Below are 19,628 nucleotides of genomic sequence, written 5' to 3' on the forward strand. Positions count from 1 at the left end.
ACGACCAATAGAGATATACAGAGAAAAGTAAAACAAAAACATACAGGTCGCTCTCTGCTTTCTTACCCAGTAACAGCCAAGAGCTGAAAGACACTGGAAGTATATTTGGCTCAGAGCACGTGATTGCCCGGGGAACAGTTTCTGTTATTTTTTATGTTGCTTTTCTACATAACAATGTTGAAATAAGGTAGCAACTAAATTTATTACGAATAAGTAACTATATATATATATGATTGAAAATCAGCTTGGGAAAAAGCGTTGATAAATGGCATTTTAATCTTTTAAATGGTAATTAATTACCTAGACAAATTTTTAAATCAACTACAAAGACTATTCAGAAACATATTTAGCCAGCAATATACCACAGAATGTTTATGTATACAAAATATTATTGGTGTATGTTATCAAAAAAAAAAAAAAAAAAAAAAAAGTAATGATTTGAATGGTGATTATCTGATTATCATAATTGATAAAACGAAGGTTTTCTAGAATAATTCTGTAAAACTTTTTGGTTTCAAGTACTATGATCTCTGACCGATATTCGATTGTTTTTAGGTTAATTGAAATCAATTAATTAAACCACAGAAAATATTCTCATTTTTTCTCTTAAGCGTATTCCTTTCCTTAAGTTTGACCAAAAAATTTTTGAAAATTTATAATATCTTTGAATAGTAAAGGTAAATTTTTACTTATCAAAATTTATTTATAGACAAATTTTTTTTTTTTTTTTTTTTTTTCAAAATTTCTGTGAAATACAATTGTTTGTAACAGAGATAAAAATCATAAATAAACAAAGTAAAAACAAAGAAGGCCGTTGTATGAGCCAATTTTTCATCTACGTATAGCATAATAATAAATCTGCCGTGTACTTTTCTCGTCTAAGATTCATCGTTTATCGCGTTATCTTGATGTAATTGCCACTTTTAACTGCTTTTATAAAATTAATTAATTCGTCCTCTGATTTAGTTTGATCCTAGATACCACATGAGACCTTAAATAGTTTTATCTTTGTCAGTCACTTCGTCAGAACTTAATAATTAGTATTTTGTATTGTTATTATTTTCAATTACATCAGTGACTGTAAAGTAGCTTAATGAATATATAAGTTAATTATCCATTTCTTCAGTTTTTTTTTTTTTTTTTTTTTTTTTAATACTTCAGTGCTTTTAATACTCTTCGGGCAGTTTTAGTTTGAGTTCGATTGGACACGAAAAATTGAAATTCATCTGTTAAGAGAAAGACCTGTGAATTCTGTTGAATTTTGTGCTTTGTATTATAAACCTAAATTTTTTAATTCAATACTTTGAAAAGCAAAAACAATAAGTTTTTCCTAATTGTTAATTCTAAATAAGCTGAAAAAAAACTCCCTTTGCAATTTCTCTGAATGTTTCTACATAACATATGTGCGTAACGTACGAAGAAAAAAATTACTTGAACAATCAATATTTTTGAGAAAAATCGAAATAATCTTGATTCAAATGACAATTTTCTAGAAGCACGAAAATTTTTTCTCTTTAAAAAAATCTCCGTCCTTTTAAATATTTTCTTAGAATCAAAAAAATTTATTACACAGTAAAACTTCTATTTCTGTGTTGTATTAAAATTAAACATATTTATTTGTTTACAATAAATGTTTTGAGTGTTAAAACCTAGCTTTTACATTTTTAATAAAAACGTAATTAGTCACAGGCTGACTAAGTTTTGAAATTTAAATTTCAACAGACGTCAACATTTCATAATATTAAAAAAAAATAGCTATTTTTAGGAAGAGTGCATGCACGTGTGTTTGTATACGTGTTTATTATGCTGATATAACAAGAGTCTTTAATGGAAACAATTCGATTTTCTACACGAGTTATGTGGTTAAAATACGAAAAAAATATATGATATACTTGCACGAGACGGATATTTAAATGTGATGTCATCGGTGAGGTAAGTAGGAAAATAAATTTTTTTTTAATTTTAGAAAATTTGTCTTCCTCGAAACTTCCGTTAGTTTGAACTCGAAACATTCTAAACTGTACGTATCTTATATTATTAAGCTATTTAAGCTAAAAAAAATACAAATATCGTTGATAAATTTGTGGATAAATCAATTTATTTCTACAAAATGGCGGATTCCAAAAAAGGAATGCTGATTTTTTAATGAAAATTTCTTGCATTAAAATGTTTTTGAAAAAGCTAGTATCAATTGAAAAAGTTAATCTTTAGTTATTAATTACTAAAATAAATACCTATAAAGCTTATATGAAAATTTCAGATTGATCAGTAGAGCCGTTTACGGAAATGTTACTTTTCAACTTTTAAAATATAGTTTCGAGAAAAACACTTTTGAAACTATCAATTATAAGTATGAGAGAAGAGATTTGAAGTTGATGTTTACATGTGTTAAATTTGTTTATACTTTGGGCCTATTATTCTTTTCGATATTTTTTTAACTTTCTTAAACTAATAGTTTAATAAAAGAAATTAACAATAAATGATGTGCTTATATAGTTTACTATATCAATTCTAGATTAAACATTATATCTTATTTTATCAATCTAGATCTGATTAAATCTAAAAATTTTATTTCGTTTAAAAAAAATACCTGTTAGGCCACACTGAAAAAAAAGTTTTCTGCTCCGCACTACACGGAAAAAACAAGATTTAACTGATTTCCATGTCGGATGGAACCTAGTTCCATCTATAGTGAAGAAATATACAGGTGGTAACTACACAGAAAGACAGAAAGACAGAAAGTCTTGAGTCAGGCGTAAATTTTCTGAAATCAAGAAAATCTTAAGGAAGATTGAAAATTTCTTGAATGAAGTTAAAATTTCTTGAACGAAGTTAAATTTTTTTAAGCCAAGAAAATTTCTTCTTGCTCCAAAATAACTTCGGTCTTCTTTATAATTTTCTTGATTCAAGAAATTTTTTTTTTCTGTGTACTTCTATGTAGATTGTAATGGGGACAATCTTCGTTGAACTGAATCCTATCTCGGATTGAACTGAGTTCAAAGAAGATTTACCCCACTACAATCTACATAGAAGTAGTAACCATCTGTACATTTTTTCACTATAGATGTAACTAGGTTCCATTCGACGTGGAAACCAGTTAAATCTTGTTTTTTCCATGTATACAGTATTGCAACTGTCAGCATTATATCCACATGTTGTTGTCTAGAGGAGAGTGATGTTAGGAAAACAGTATACTAGCGGTAGCAATAATTTCGTGAATGGCACCGAATAGATCGTGACGGCCAGTATTCAGACTGCTACTCGTAGCTGTACGGATTGTAACCGTAACGATCCACTCGTTTCAATCTAGTTACTATACAGCAGATGCTGCCGAGTAGAAAACTTTTTTTTCAGTGGCAGATCTGGTATAATCTGAAAAGATAAAATCGGATCTATGCCGTTTAAAAAGTATGAAATTTTTTTTAATTTCAAAACAAGTTTTTGACTTGCCATTTTAAAAATTAATAATTTTAAAAAGTAGAAGTTATTTATTTCAGTCTAACTTTCAAAATGCGAGTTTTCATCAGATCTCTACGTTTTGAGGTCCTAGGTAACCTTTCTGACTATCCCCAATATAACTTAAAAATTCTTCGATCAATCCGACTGAAGACCCTGTAAATATTTTAATATTTAAAAAGCTGCATCGAATACTACCGGAAAAATTAAAATTGAACGACTCGTTTAAAAAATATTGATGTTTGAATCAAAAAAAATATTGATGTAATACAGATGGCCTGCAGGGTCAACCGCTTTTCAGATATTTATTCATTTATGAACTGATTTTACGTGCTACTATTTATTATATACAGCGTTCGAACCCACCAAAAACATTAGAATAATTCTTATAAATAATTCTTATAATAAAGTAAAATATTGTAAATTTTTAGAATCAGCAAAAAATAACATTTCAAAGACATCGACTAGAAAAATTATTTAAAAGTATTTCACGTTAACATCTAGAAGTCATAAATTTCGTAAGTTCATTTTTAATAATTGAAAAGGAGAGATTTTTTTATCATTGTACGTGTTTAAAGTACGTTTAAAATGATGTTTTTGTGCAACATATGATCATTGAATACCCCGTATCATGAGAGCAAAGAGCGCTTTTAAAAATACACTTAATATAGACAAATGAATCCAATTCTTCTTTAAAATTTTTGATTTCTAAAGTCAGACGTAATAGAGTTCCTAGGGAAGAAGAATTTCTTAAAATATGTTGCCAAGAAGAGTTGAACCTTGCTTGATATATTTAATAGCAGGGCGATTAAAGCTACATATTGTTCTCAGATAGCTGTGCTATATAAGTTTTCCCTGAAGTTCGTCAACTTCATTAAGATTTAAATTAAACACAATACTATCTCATAATGTTATAATATTGAAATTTTAAACTTACATATGTTACAACTTACATATTGTTTTTGTTTGTGAAGGATATTCACAAAAGCTGGAATAATTTTAGTGTTATAAAAATTTTATTAAATCAAGAAAAAATTTTTTAGTTAAAAAAAATTATTTTCCTTCTAAGACTATTCAGTGCTTTTGAAAATTTTATTCGTTCCAGTAAATCTTTTTCATTTTCCGGTATAGAAATGATAGATTTTCGAAAATTCAAGATGTTATCGATTTTAGTTCAATTTTATGAAACCGAATTTTCATAAAATTTAGAAGTTTTCAAATATTTGTATCATGAGAATCGGAGCAAAGAGTTTATACCAAATTATGTAGCATAGACAATCAGGACTGTAATCAGGACCTTAAAACTAGTTGTTTCTGTACTTTTCCTAGTCAATCGCGTACGAGTAATTATTCATTTAAAAAACCTGACACCACGGTCCAATTTTATAGTTTTAAGAAATTTTAACGCATGCACGCTTTTTTCATAAGTCAAGTACAGGTGGTGTTGTCAGCTTGTTGTTAATATATCTTTTTACTTCTTGAACACGACATATTTTTCATAATTTAACAATTAATATTTAAAAACTATGTTGCAGATAGAGTAAAACTATTGTAAAAATGAAAAATTTTTGCTCATTGTTGGTTTAGTTTTTTATGACAATCTTAAGAAGGATTTCTTAGTTATCATCACATATACGACTAACTTTTCGGTATCATGTATAGTACAATGTAAAAAATGCGCCTCAAAATATGGAAGTTTGAAATTCAATATCGCCGAAACTGTATTGTTAAAAAATTTCATTTAGTGCCGTTCGATGCAGAATATTAGAAAAATGATCTGTGCAAATTTGAAAAAAAAAATCCTAAGAAAATGCATCTGATGGTACAACTCCTCAAGGCTTCAAAAACTTCGTATCTTTTTCTTAAAAAGTTGATTGACAGAAGTCGACGTCATTTTTGTAATCTCTTTTATTAGGTAGGTGATAAGTCGAATGAGATTATGACGGGTTTCTGCAGATGTATCAATTGTTTACTTTTCACAAAAACTATTGGAGCTATCTAGTATAAATAGTTGTAATTATATCAATAATAATTATTCCGACTAAATAGTTCAAGTATAACTTTTCAATCATCATAAACATATCGTTTCGTTGTGACGATTAAATTATAAATTTAAATAAATTAGGAAATTTGAACTTTATGTTCAATTACAAGAAAAAAACTATACTTTTTTCTTTTCATTTTTTGATGCGACAAAATTACACAATGTAAAGCTATATTTAGCTTCAAAGAAATCTTCTTCAACTATTAGAAAAATTGTTGGTGTGACATGAGTTTGACACAGCGTAGTCATCCGAATATATCCACATCCATATACATAAAAAAAAAAAGAAGGGTTCGAGAAAATAAATTTTCTGAAAAATAATATTTTATATAATACCAAAGAGCAATATCTCAAGTATAAGATTACTTTTGTATCATTATTATTTTGCAAGCTTCAAAGTAAATTATGTTTTACAACATTAAGATCACGGAGAAAAATTTATCGATTTATTTTACAAAAAATTGTTAATTGAAGAAATATTTCCACATGCTAACATAAATAATTTTTTAGCTTTTTTCTTGGAAAAATTTCCACTGTCACAAATTTGAAAAGTATTTATTATTAACGCAATTTAAAAAATTAGGATTTTTATCACATTAGGGTGCTTCGTTTGAGATGACTATTTTTTTTTTCTTACTCCATTCTCAAAATATTATTGCAATCACATAAAGAAAAATTCACACAAAAAACAGGCTCTTAATTTCAATTCTAAGTACTCACATAATGAATTTGAAAATTTCCCAATTAATTAACACGTAAATTTATATTTTTCAATTATCTATAACTTCGTACTATCCAATATTATTTCATCGGTCATACGTGAAAATTGTAGGCAAATCTTTGTTATTCGAAAATGTCTATAGCTAATTTATGTTCTCTAAACCGTCTTGCCGCTAAAAATTCTTGAGTCGATTTTTACTCAAATTTAATAGTTTTTTCATTTTTCTCGTAAAGTACTGATTTCCCAACAAAATTATAGAAAAAGTTTTTGATAGAAAATTCATTTTCCTAAAATTCAAGCCACGTTAGTCATACCCGTAAAGTTCATTGTTTTCAAGATAAATCTGATTACACATCTTAAAATTCAAAAAATCATAATGTTGTTCGAGAATTTAGCAGATTTTAATTAAGCGATGTTAGTTCTTCTAAATTTTATCCAAAATTTTGTTGGAAATATCTCAAAAATAATTTCCTCAAAATTTGAGCCATTAATATAAATCCTTAGTACTCTCCTGGAGCGTAAAAAGATTTCCTATTTAAAGCCTGAACCTGATTTTTGTGAAAAACGTTAACTCTGATCGGACTAAGGTCCTCTTTTATAATTGAGACAATCCAGCCAGACGTCAGAACTAGGTATGGATACCACTTTTTTCAAAGTAGCTTAAATTAAAAAAGAACATGTTTGAAATTTTAATCACCTATAGAAAAACTTTCGAATATGATAAATAATATCATAAGCTCGAAACGTAGCATCTAACTTTGGGCTAATCCAAAAATTTTATCCTGTCTCAAGTTAGATTTTTACTATTTTCTATTTGTATCAAGAGAATTGAGATATTTAATATAGATTAAAATGAGTTAAGAATCAGTCTCACTCAAATAAATGATGCTGAAACCATGTTCTCTACTAAATACGTCTAATGTGCTTGACAACCAGGAAGCGCATTCCACTCTCAGAGTCTAAAACGGCGGAGAAACTTTTTGGCAGTAGAAATAAACGAATATTAAGAACAACAGAAGTTGGATAAACGGAATAAAAAAAAGCGTGCGAAAAAAAAAAAGAAACGGCTGGCGAGTATCTCAACCGATGACTTCATTACTTTTGAGAAAACGAACATGTGATGGCAGCTAAAAGAATGACAAAAGTATACACATAAAAAAATCAAATTATATATACGGAATGAACAAGATTACACTGGATAACATTTCAGATTATACTCAGTGACATCTGTAGTGAAAAGAAATTTCAGATAGTAGCTAGTATAATCCAGATTATACTGAGTGATATCTAGATTATCCTCATTGTAATCTTCCATTTCCCCTAGTAAAATTTCAGATTATACCACGTAAGATTCCACTGGATATAATCCGAAATTGTATCCTGGAGAATTTAGATTATACTCAGCAGAATCTTGGATTATACCCAGTGATATCTCCGCGATTTTTTTAACAGCCCATGGCAAAGGGCCTTATGACGGAGTCGGTGGGACAGTTAAAATAAAGTTAATTAAGATAAATTTTAGATTCTCAACAACCGAAGACTACAATTTGATGAAAGAGAAATTAGAAGATCGTTTCATAAATGCGAAAACAATACCAGCAACACAAAAAATACATAAAATTTCGCCGGTAGAAGATTATATGGTGGAAGTTAGGTCATTTTCTTCTTCAAAAGAGCGTTTAAATTGCAGTATAGTAAAAAAAAAAGAAGGCAGTCATCAAGTAAGAAAAAATAAAAAAACAAGATTTAATATTGAATATTAGGATCTAAGAAAAGTGAAATGTAAGTAATTTAATATAGATAAATTGACTTGAACAGATACAAATAATATTTTTCATTTATTTAAAGATTTTAGGTTAAAGCTATGAATTTATTTCAGAGTGCAGATCGTCCTCCTCTTTATTCCTTACTTTTTTAAAAGAAAAAAAGATAAATAGATTTTCAATACAATTTGGATCGATTCGGACCAGTAGATTTTGATAAATCTAAAAAAAAAACTACAAATAAAATTTTTTTCGAATGTGGTTTTTTTGGAATAATTTTTAAACGGCTTTGCTGATCGATTTCAAAAACTAATCAGCTCTTAACATTAACAAAACCATGTCGATCGGCTCCAAGAACGTCAAAATCGGTTCATTGATTCGAGAAAAATCGTTGACAAAAAATTTAGAAAAAAATGTTTTTTTTTTTTTTTACACAACTCCGAAGTTTCTTTTCGGATCATTTTGATGGAATAAAATAATTATTAGAGTTTAAAAAACCACGTTGATCACCGCCAAGAACGAGAAAATTTTTTGGTTGGTTCGACAGATACCATCGATGACAGACTTGGGAACAAGTGTTTTTCCCATTACTCTGACATTTCTTTTCGGATTATTTTTGTACTCAAAAAATTGGGTCGTATGCCATCAAACAAGTCAAAGTCGAACAACGCGTTTTAAAATTATAGCCATTAATAAATTTTCTTAAACTCTTCGAGCGTTACGCTCGAAAATAAGCAGGAAGCTCCAGGAATGGCTTCCAGAATCAACCGTTTTCCAGATTTTTTTTTTTCAATTTGTAACTTTTTTGAGTCGTCATAAGGAAAAACATAATTTGTTGGCTTAGTAAAAGTGACAGCGACATTAATTTTTTTTTTTAGTCGAAAAAAAAATCATTGAACGAGAATGATATATAATCATATGTGAGAGTTCATTTTTAGTTCGCATTCAAATAAATAAATAGATTTAGTTACTTCACAGGTTGACTGATAGATTGAGGTGCACACATTGCTGGTAATTAAAGAATTCTAGTTTATTTTATTTAAAAAAAGTTTAAATAATATCACCTCAGTGTTTGAATTAAATAAATACTTGTACTTAATTAACTGCATGGATTATAATCAATATCATGACAAAAGGTCGTACAACTCAAGTTTTTTGATGAAATCTCTAATAGAGAAGCAATAAAAAATTACTGATCATTAATGGCTCAATCATTTTTTTACTTTAAATTCCCAAATACCTGTGAATTAACTTATTCTATACGTGAAAGCATTTGGTCGACGTCAGTGCATTGTACATTACTGTCATTATATCAAATTTTTCATTATGTACAGCTTTAAACTTTAATAATATATGAAATAGTTTTGGATATCGATAAACAAAAATAAATAAAAAACAATATCTTACCTCATCATCAGAAGAAGGTTCTTCATAATCAGATTCTGTCTGTTTAAAAACAAAAATAGAGTCCGAAGAATTCAAAATTCGACTGTTACCAAATTGAGTCTGTTTATCAATCAACTGATTGGATAGATCACTAGTTTCTATCATATTAATCAATTGATTTAACTCGCGAAATTTTTACAAGCTTTAGGTCCTTTGGGAGAAACTGAAGATAGCAGTTAAATTTTATAACTTATTATTACTTTTATACTTCGTCAGGTTTATTGGTGTCTTCAAAAACTATCATCCAATTTGATTCGTAGTAATACTAACTGATCAGTCTTCTGTTGACACCTAAAATAATATTGAGAAATTCGTTTTTTAGAAACTTGAAAAAAAAAAAAATAACAATTACAAAAAAAAATTACTGATTATAATAACTATAAATATTAATTTCGATCGTAGATTTTTGGATAAATTCTATATAAATATATTTATTGCATTACACTGATGTAAGTAACAAATTTTGTCTTTCTCCATAATTACGACTTATAATTTTTAATATGGGTATCAATATATGGTACCATAATGCAAAAGTAACATAAGGTGAAAGATTCAGTTATTGACACTGGCCTAGTTCTTTGACACTTGCAATTTTATTCTGACTAAAAAAAATAAAATTTTCTCAAAAAATCAATCATCTTAAAATTTATAATTCAAAAATTATAATTATTAATTTATCAGAGTTAATTTATTTTTTTTTTTTAATTAAAATAAAATTGCAAGTGTCAATAACTGAGTCTTTTACCTTATAATAGAAAAAATGGATATATTTTCGGATTTCTCAGTCAAAAAATAAATAATTGTTTTCCTGTGTTAAGTGTCAAACAAATTTTAAAACTGAATGGAACATTGTCATTCTTATCAATTTTCATGTATATATATAGATATATTACGATCCACAATTTAAAATTTTTCACGTACCTATTAATGACATTAAAGTTAGCAGCCACTTGATAATTTTTTAATTTTATTTAACAAATAAATCTTTTCTGAAAAACTATTTTTAAAAAATTGCATTTATAATGTTTTAAAATTTCTACATGTCAATTTTTTTCTCATGAATTTTTGCCATAATTTATTTGTTAAAAGATTCTAAAAATTAATAAATAGCTGCTAAATCAATTCTCATAACTATTGAACTTGAAAAATTTGGACTTCTATCAATCAAGTTACGCTTGGAACTTTTATAAACAACATCTACTTAATAAAAACTTCTCAAGTGGTAAAATTTTTATCGCTCAGACTCTTAATAAAATTCCAAAATAGATCTTTCGGACACCTATTATATTAAATATTGACATTGTAACTCCGTAGACGACAATTCTATAATTAAATATTTTAGCAACCACTTGAAAAAATTAAATTTGCATTTGATTATTTATGCCTCTGAAAATAAGTTAAAATAAAATAGTTTTGAAATGAGATAAAAGAAAAGAATTATTACTAAAATTATACATGATTGTCGCTATTAAATTCAATATACCTTTAAATTTTCTATGTAATTATCGAACTCCGGCTTACAACTCAAAGTACACGTGTTTCCAGAAATAACAAATCAAGTTTACAGGTTATAAACAGAAATGTGTTACTCTGTATGAAATTGTTTAAATTTTGATGAATTATGAAATTCAACAATTTTGTCATTAATATATTTTTATCGATTGATATTTTTATATTAAATTGTCTTTATCATCATATTAAATCCGAAAAAACACACTCCACTCAGGCAACTTAAAAATTATAAATATACATATATATAGATATATCTAGTTGTGTTAGTCAAAGGCTCTTTCTACTTAAATTTCTCCCACCAGGCGGCTATTTAATATATATAGTGTAGCGAGTAATTTTGTCATAGGAAAATATTATGATAGTGAAAAATGTTTTTTGCAGATTCAATTATATATCTATAAATATATAAACTGGTAAAATACATTCGCCGGGATTGCAAGTTGTAATTGTAACTAATAACCTTTTTATTTTATCTTTATACTTTACCGAACAATACTAAAGTTAGGGGACGCTTTTAATTTTTTGATTTTTTTTTTTCATTTATTAAATTATAACAAAAAAATATTTTTAAAAAATAATTGCATGAGTAATTTTTAAAATTTTCCACATGTGAAATTTTTTCTTTTAATTTTTTTTAAAATAATTTTTCAATAAAATTATTAAAATTTTTAAATGTCGGCTAACTTAATTTTCATCTTTACTGAAGCAAATTTCAGTAAAAATTAGTACTCGTTTTTAGGTAGATTTCTTTAGTAATCCATCTATCGTAGCCGGTCTTGTATCATAATTTTTAAAAAATTTTATCATAATATGTTTCATTTCATCGAGTTATGTCGAAAAATGACATTGGCTCAAAAGTTTTATAAATGTATTTCTGTATATAACGCGTTATGTCAGCAGGATTGCGCCCACAGTTCTCAACCGATCTCTATGAAATTTTGTGGACTTATTCTGAGGATCAATACTAAGACCAAGTTCGAAGATGAGCAAAATCGGCCGGTTAGTTTAAGAGTTGTGGGTGTTCGAAAATTTTTTTCATTTCTTAAAAATTTTGAATTTCGTATAATTTATGGAAATAATTTCCCAGCTGTAAAAAAATAGATAAAATCTATTAAATTTATCTTAAACTTTATTTAATTACCTTCAATTTGAGCTATTGTTCGTCTAGTTTTAATGATTTTTTTAATTAATTTCATGATTTTGAAAATTTGAGAAAATTTTCAATTAATGTATTTCAGCCCTTTTTCATTAAATAATTTTTAAGTGGTAAAAGTTAGCTTAAATCTATGAAATTTAATTCAAAGTTCACATGATTATCTTCAACTTAAGATATTATTTGTCGACTTTTGATACTTTTTTCAATTTATTTCGTAGTTGAGAAAGTTAAAAAAATCAAGAATAAATTAATTTTTAGCTTTTATCTTCGAATGACTTTTATCTGTAACAAATCCTATTTTTTAGGTAGATGTTTTTGAATATCTATTTGTTGTAGTCGGTTTTATATCGTTATTAGTAAAAATATTAAAAAAAAAAAAAAAAAAATAAACTTTAGGACATTATTGCCTTTTAATAACTTTTTTTTTTTTTTTTTCAATATTCAAACAGGAAATCTACCTATCTATATCGGGTCCGGCCGAATGGCGCTTTTTTAAATAAATATTACTATCAAAAAGTGAATTAAATAATTATCAATAGAAATAATTAAAATTTTTAAAAATATTAATATATCATCGTTAACTAAATGGTATATTTTTTTACAAATTATTTTCTCCAGCGTTTAACTGCAGTAATATCACACATTTTTTAACAAATCTTTTTACAAAAACTGATCGAGAAATAGAAATTTTTAATAAATTGATTCAATTAAAAAAAAAAAAAAAAAAAAAAATCAAGAAAAAATTTCTGACAAGTCATAAACATTCAATATTTTTGTTCATCTTTTAAATAAATACTGATATAATTAGATAAATTGTAAGGTGATCTATTAATATATTAAACTTAACACTTTGAAAACGAAAATTCATCATTTTATGTTTATTACTAATGAGATTTTTTAAAAAATAACTTTTAAAAAACTTATTTATTGTAGATAAAAAACAGATACTGAGAAAATTACAAAATTAGTTTTTAACATCAAGTCGTTATTGTTTAAAATATCAAATACCACTTAATTATTATAAAAAAATAATGTATTTATTTATTGGATGATTTTAACAAATCATAATTCCATTGGATTTTCATTATTCGGTATTATAACATTCATCGTACGAGGTTTTAATAACACATCTCCTTGGATATTATTTTCGAAAGTACAACCTTTCAAGGATATTTCTGTAACATCCACTAAAAGATTTAGACTGCCACTTTTCCCTTCCGCGCTGGTAAGATATTTTTGGGTTTTTAAGCGAATGCCGTACTCCATAAAGCCTGATAAACAGCAATTTGTGAGGCGTACTCGCGATTCATCTTGGAGCTAAAATTAGATTTAATTAATCAATAAATAAAATAGATTAAAGTATAAACTTGAAAAACTTGAAAACCATACTTGAATGCCTTCCGTACATCTTTCAAATTTACAATCTTTCAAAGTAACTTCTCCAGCAGCATGAACAACAACTGCAGTTCCAAGATCCACAAAAATTGTATTTTCAGCAATCAATTTACTGTTTGGCAATACAACAATTCCTAGCTTCATAACACTATGATTCGATGCAAATATTTTACAATCTCTTAACTTAATGATGCCTTTCCTTGCTAAAATTCCCACTAGTAGCTCACCAAGATCAACAGTAACATTGTCTAAGACCACCTTAAAATCATAATGTATTTATAATCGTTGAATTATTATTACTTGAAAGTGAAACCCAAATCAAAACAGTAATATATACCTCCTCTCCAGAAAAATCAAATAAAGATGAACTACAGACATTTTCCTTAGCATGAATAATAGTATTTAAACTACTGCCAATACTTTTAATAGTACCTCCATACTCTAGGCCACCAGCTCCTGAAATATAATGTTCTCCCTCTGCTACAAATACTTTATCATTTGTCTCAGAAGCATCTAATGCTTCTTGTAAATCTGCTGTAATTCTAAAAATGATGATAAACAATTTAATCCATTATTTATAAAATAATATTAATTGAATAAAAAAACAAAATTATTCTAACTTGATAAATGTATCTTTTGTCACAAATTTATCAACTTTTTTAAGTTTATAATTGTATCCTCCAACGATCCTCCTTGCCAAACGACAAAAGCTTCCGGTTTTCTATCTAGATTTTCTTTGCTTTTTACTTGTCGGTTTGGTGTATTAGAATTAGGATTCCGTTGTAGTACATCTCTCATTGCTGGATTTTCAAGCACGTTAACTTCTGCTTTAATTTGTTGCATTCTCAAGTGAAGCTTCATAAGTTGACAAGTTTTTCCTTCATCTACTAAAAACTTGGTGTCTTCTGTTTCTTCGTCATCATCAGAAATGTCTGCTTCTAATCTAGATATTTTATCAGAAATATCTTTAGCTTCTTTTATTAAAGTCCTTATAATATCAGCAGTTTCTTTATTTACATTGTTCCGTTTAATGTCAAAAAATAATCTTAACCGTGTTTCTAAATGAAGTAATACCCAATCGAAGTTTTCATCATCATCAACATCCCAAGGCATCCACAAATGGTTATAAAAAAATCTCAACTGTTCAATGCATTCAGCAGTACCGATTACATCTAATGTACTGTTGTTTTGACTTTTTGTTGGATATAATTCAATCAAAGGTACTTGATATTTTTCTGGCAAATGTATCTCATCTTGTACCGCGATTATTTTTACAAAAACAGTCAATTCAGAACAATCAATGTGTTCTGCTGATACGACAACAACAGTAGGATAATGAATTTGTAAATCTTGACAAGTTAATCGAGGAATTTTCCACAACGCTTGCCAGCCAACTGGTTCAATCACCAACTCAATGTGGTACGACCATTCTGATTTAATTCTAGATGCTGGAACAATTGTTTCACGGCCTGATAATATTTCGGTAAATTCATTAATACGTTCTTGAAAACTTTTGTCAAAAGTGTAAACTTCCATTATTTATTCCTAGAAAATAAATTAATAAGCATGTACGTATATTTACCAATAATCTACCAAGTGGCACAAAAAATTTTTTGGTAAAATCTTGTAAAAATTCAATTATTAGTCATTTTTTACTTAAATAAAATTGCTGAATAAAATCTATGAAAATTGACTTAGCAGATAGTTGATAATTTTAAGAATTTTTTTAATAAATAAATTCTGGCAAAAAAAAATTGACATTTAGAAATTTTAAAAACTATAAATGCAATTTTTTTAATTATTTTTTGAAACAAATTTATTTGTTAAAAAAATTTTTAAATTGTCAAGTGACAACTAACTTTAATGTATAAAATTTACCCAAAAATAAAGACTTTTTTGTGCCGCCTGGCTTAATAACAGACTTATTACGTTTCTGGTGAGTATTTGTTTAATGTATTATTAATATTTTTTTATACTTACAAGTTCAATATTCAAACCAATTCAACCGACTGAACTGATAATTGATAATTTTGGTGAACTTACTCACTAATGATAAAATAAGCTATTATTTGCTTATTTGGTAATTAATGTTGACAGTGAATGTTTCAAAAATGTTCAGTTGAAAATAGAAATACGTTACAAGTCATCAGCTGATTCAGATATGGCGGTTCGACGGATAAAAATGATTTGAATTTATGAATCCCAACAGTGGCCCAAGCGGCACAAAAATTTTTTGGTGATGTTTTGCTTAATTTAAGTTGACAATTATAAATTTCTGACTTCTTGTTAAATAAACTCTCCCAATAAGTAATGAGGCTGAAGTTAGCAGACACTTGACAATTTTTGATTTTTCTTGAAAAATTAACTAGGCATAAAAAATTATTTATTAAAATGTCATTTATGATTTTTCAAAGTTTCTAAAGATGAAATTTTTAAATTAAATTTTCTTGCTATAATTTGTTTATTAAAAACATTCTTAAAATTATCAGATGTCTCTCAACTTCAGTGTCATGAAAAATAAACATTTTATTTTGTGACGCTTGAGGGGTTATGTCAAGTTCTATGGCACACTCTGTGGATTCGTTAAATTAAAAAGTTAAGACTAATGTGATTTATAAATATTAGGCATTATTGGTTTTTTAAGGAAACGTACACGAAGATTTTTAAGAAACAAGTACGTACATATTTCATTTAAACAAAAAAAGTTGTTTTTTTTTATTTTTATTCTAGACAAAAATTAGAAAAAAAATCAAAAAATTTTAATGTTTTCGAAATAAATGAAAAAACTAAAGAGAAAAATAATGTACAGACAATTCTTTGATAAATACACAAGTAGTTTTTCGTTTTTTTGCCGATATTTTTGAAAGTATCTAAATTTGAAAAAATCCAAAAAATGTGCATGTGTATATTTTAAAAATAAACAAGTACTTTTTTTTTTAATTCAAAAAAAATTTTTTTTCAAATTCATATCCGTACCCAAAAATTAAAAAAATTTTTTGGATTCGAATATCTTCAAAAATATTCAAATTTTAGAAAAATCAAAAATGTAAATGTGTATTTATGAGGTTGAAGTTAGCAGACACTTGATAATTTTTTGATTTTTCTTGAAAAATAAACTATAATTTTTCAGAGCTTCTAAAGATGAAATTTTTAATTAAAATTTTCTTGCTATAATTTACTTGTTAAAAAATTCTTAAAATTATCAGATGTCTCTCAATTTTAGTATCATGTGTATTTTTATAAAAACTATATGTACAATTTTTTATTAAAAAAAAAAAAAAATGATTTTTAAGGAGTTATTCTGAACCAAGACTCCCAGCACAAAAAAACCAAGTTGAAACGATCTACAGATAAATAATTGAAAACAAATGAAAATAACGAGTTTTTGAGAAATTTGGATGATTCAGAACTTATAGAGAGCTTTCCAAAAATTATTTTTGGTCATAAAAAGGTTTTGAAAAATTTTAGTAATTTAAAAAATTTTGTACATATAGATATTTTCGCGCCAAACAATCTCATATGCGTCCATTAGCCGTAATTCGAGATATCCTTAATTAAAAATCGGCTATGTGCTAACTTCAGGGTCATACGTGTCCAATAGCCGGTAACATATTTGTCTTTAAATAAATTTTATGAGTTGTTAGAGAAATTATAATTAAATTTTACTAAAACTAAATTTATTAACAAAGTACATGTTATTGATGAAGTTAGTATTATGCAATAGATTTCTACGAAATTAACCAAAAAATATGCAAGATATTCCTAAATTAATCAATTAGTATTTGCAGCATTTTTTTCAACTAATCCTAACGAAATTAATAACTTATGATAATTTCCTATGAGATCAATATTTCTTGTTCCAGACGATCGCTCTAAATGAGATTAGCAGTATTCAACATAACTTCTATCGTAACAATGATTAAATTTAAAAAATCCATCATTTGGGAAATTTTAAACTCATAAGAAAAAAATTAAATTTTTGAAAATTTTGCGCTAACCCAATTCTTAAATGAATCGACCCATTTTAACGGACTCTATGGTATTTGACGCTTTTTTTTTTTTTTAAATAAAAACCGAACAGCTTGTTGAAATTGGCTAATTGAAAAACTAAAAAGTAATTTTAACTAATTACTAATGAGTAATGCCAGTAAATTTTTTAGAAAAAATTTTCGAATAAATAGAACAAGTTTACAACAGACAGCTAATTTTTGAGAATTTTTAGATTAATTTTAACTTAATGCTTGTAAAAAAATCTAAATAATTGAATATAGAAAGAACTTGTGACAATTTCCATATGCATTTTTTTATACTATTTCTTCTGTAACAAATAAATTGTTTATAAATTATTAAAAAATTATCAGATGTCTGCTAAATTCACACTTATAATTTTAATGCGTTTCTTTTTTTCTATAAATATTTATCATATATCAACAATTCTATTTGTATTCATTTTCATTTTCTTCTTTATTTTGGTTTTTCATTCTTGGTTTTTTGGTTCTTTGGTTTTTCGGTCTTAAATTTGTATTAAGTAGCTCATGAAAATGAAGTTAGGCGACATTTCAAAATTTTTAGAAATTTTTTATTGAAAAAATTTCAATTTAAATAATTTAAAAAAAAATTTCACCTGTAAAAAACTTGAAAAGCTATAAGTGTCATTTTTTAGAAATATCTTTTTAGTTGTGATTTAATTAATAAAAAAATCAAAAATTATCAGATGTCTGCTAACTTCAGTGTCATAATAGCTCATGGTCTTATATGAATGATAGTTCCTAAGGGATGATAATAATAACAATACATAAACACCCTCCGAGTGTATGACACGCCTAACCAACTTCAACGTATACAAACCAACGTACACAAGGCTTATGGGCATAATTAATTATTATTATTATTATAAACATTTAATTTTCAACATTATTTTTATTCTTAAATGAAGAATGAAAAATTGTCGAAAAAAATTTCATTGAAAGTATAAAAATTACTTTTATTTTTAAAATCTTAGCACAAAAAAATTTGAGAAAATATTCAATGCATTTGCTAATTTTAAAATTAGTACGATAAACAAATAAGTAGTTGACGTTAAATAATTAAATAAATGTATAATTGTAAACATCTGAAACTTACGATCAAATTCATCAATTTTGAGTTTCACTATTTTAATGATAAAACCAACAAAACAACTATAACACAATATTGATTTATTTATTATTCAACAGTGAGCGTTGATATGGAGCAAGAATATAATTTTGACAGCAATAATTGTAATAGTTCATTCAATGAAGTCATTGGACACATAGAAGATATTTTAATTGGTAAATGTTTTATTTCTTAATAGTATATTGTTTTTTTTTTTTGTTTATTTTATGTTATAATGAAATAATTGATGTGTACTAGAAACTGATTTTCAAAAAACTCAACAATGTATCTTGGAAAAATATTGGCGAGAATTTGATTCGGGAGAAGAAAATAAATTGATTTACATGATTATATTTGAAGAATATGTAAGTATGAAAAATATTTTTTCAGCCAAGAAAATAATCACTCACTTATTATACATGTATATATATATATATATTTTTTTTTTTTCAGCATAAAACGATAGAAAATTACATAGAAACTAATTTGAGAAAAATAATACCGAAATTTTCAATGGAGATGTTATATAAACAACTGAGGTAAATTAAAGTAAAATTATAATATTATAAAAATGTAAAATTTATAATTTTTATATGTTTGAATTAGTGATAACAGTTCAAAATTAGAAGGTGAAGTTTTCGACATTCTTTACGGCTTAACAGACTTTTTAGCATTTAAAGAGATGATTTTGGATTATAAAGCCGTAAGTAAAATAAATGGTATAATCAAATTACAATTAGTAACAAAATTATCGTAAAAATATGATCTTTCTATTTAGGTAAAAGAAGGAAAGGTTCAAGATCTAAGTACTGGTATTACAATTACTCCTTTAAAGCTTAAAAGTCCAAGTAATTAGAATAGGTACGAATTATTCACAATTCACTCAAGTGTACTTACTTAATATATATGAATAATAATAGATATATTAGTACATACTCTCATGGAATCATTTAAAAAAAAAAAAAAAAAAAAAAAATAAATAAATAAAAATTCAATGTA

At 26.3% G+C, this 19,628-nt stretch overlaps 3 protein-coding genes across 10 annotated transcripts in view; 1 reads left to right on the forward strand and 2 right to left on the reverse strand.

Moving 5' to 3' along the window:
- The window catches only part of LOC141528112 (pseudouridylate synthase RPUSD2), a 70,642-nt gene extending 59,474 nt beyond the window's left edge, over nucleotides 1–11,168 (reverse strand). The window contains exons 1-2 of one of the 3 annotated variants that reach the window (XM_074243984.1): nucleotides 10,914–11,168; nucleotides 9,392–9,721 (exon numbers count right to left, since the gene is read on the reverse strand). In XM_074243984.1, the coding sequence (XP_074100085.1) occupies nucleotides 9,392–9,535 (144 nt within the window). In that variant the 5' untranslated portion in view covers nucleotides 9,536–9,721; nucleotides 10,914–11,168. Of the gene's footprint in view, nucleotides 1–9,391; nucleotides 9,722–10,351; nucleotides 10,505–10,913 lie in introns of those variants that run through there. The other 2 variants (XM_074243986.1, XM_074243981.1) reach the window with 2 other exon arrangements.
- Nucleotides 83–19,613, forward strand: LOC141528116 (ADP-ribosylation factor-like protein 2-binding protein). 6 transcript variants are annotated; one of them, XM_074243992.1, is made up of 7 exons: nucleotides 100–187; nucleotides 1,766–1,932; nucleotides 18,710–18,805; nucleotides 18,888–18,994; nucleotides 19,083–19,168; nucleotides 19,236–19,332; nucleotides 19,408–19,613. In XM_074243992.1, exons 3-7 carry the CDS (start codon nucleotides 18,721–18,723, stop codon nucleotides 19,483–19,485), a joined length of 453 nt encoding a protein of 150 aa, XP_074100093.1. In that variant the 5' UTR covers nucleotides 100–187; nucleotides 1,766–1,932; nucleotides 18,710–18,720; the 3' UTR covers nucleotides 19,486–19,613. The 6 variants fall into 6 exon arrangements, with proteins under 6 accessions (XP_074100095.1, XP_074100093.1, XP_074100094.1 ...); XM_074243990.1 differs by lacking the exons at nucleotides 100–187; nucleotides 1,766–1,932 and adding exons at nucleotides 15,715–15,800; nucleotides 15,983–16,167; XM_074243994.1 differs by lacking the exon at nucleotides 1,766–1,932 and having other exon boundaries at nucleotides 83–187.
- Nucleotides 13,003–15,629, reverse strand: Nesd (SHC binding and spindle associated nessun dorma). Its single transcript, XM_074243987.1, is given in 6 exon segments — nucleotides 13,003–13,415; nucleotides 13,488–13,751; nucleotides 13,831–14,035; nucleotides 14,114–14,168; nucleotides 14,171–15,038; nucleotides 15,474–15,629. Coding segments are annotated over 5 exon segments (1,638 nt in total). The 5' UTR covers nucleotides 15,030–15,038; nucleotides 15,474–15,629; the 3' UTR covers nucleotides 13,003–13,160.
- Nucleotides 19,614–19,628: the final 15 nt, after the last annotated feature.

Source organism: Cotesia typhae, unplaced genomic scaffold, assembly GCF_013202065.1.
Source record: "Cotesia typhae breed Kobodo isofemale line unplaced genomic scaffold, CoteBio_Ctyphae contig_42, whole genome shotgun sequence".
In the NCBI taxonomy this organism is placed as follows: domain Eukaryota; kingdom Metazoa; phylum Arthropoda; class Insecta; order Hymenoptera; family Braconidae; genus Cotesia; species Cotesia typhae.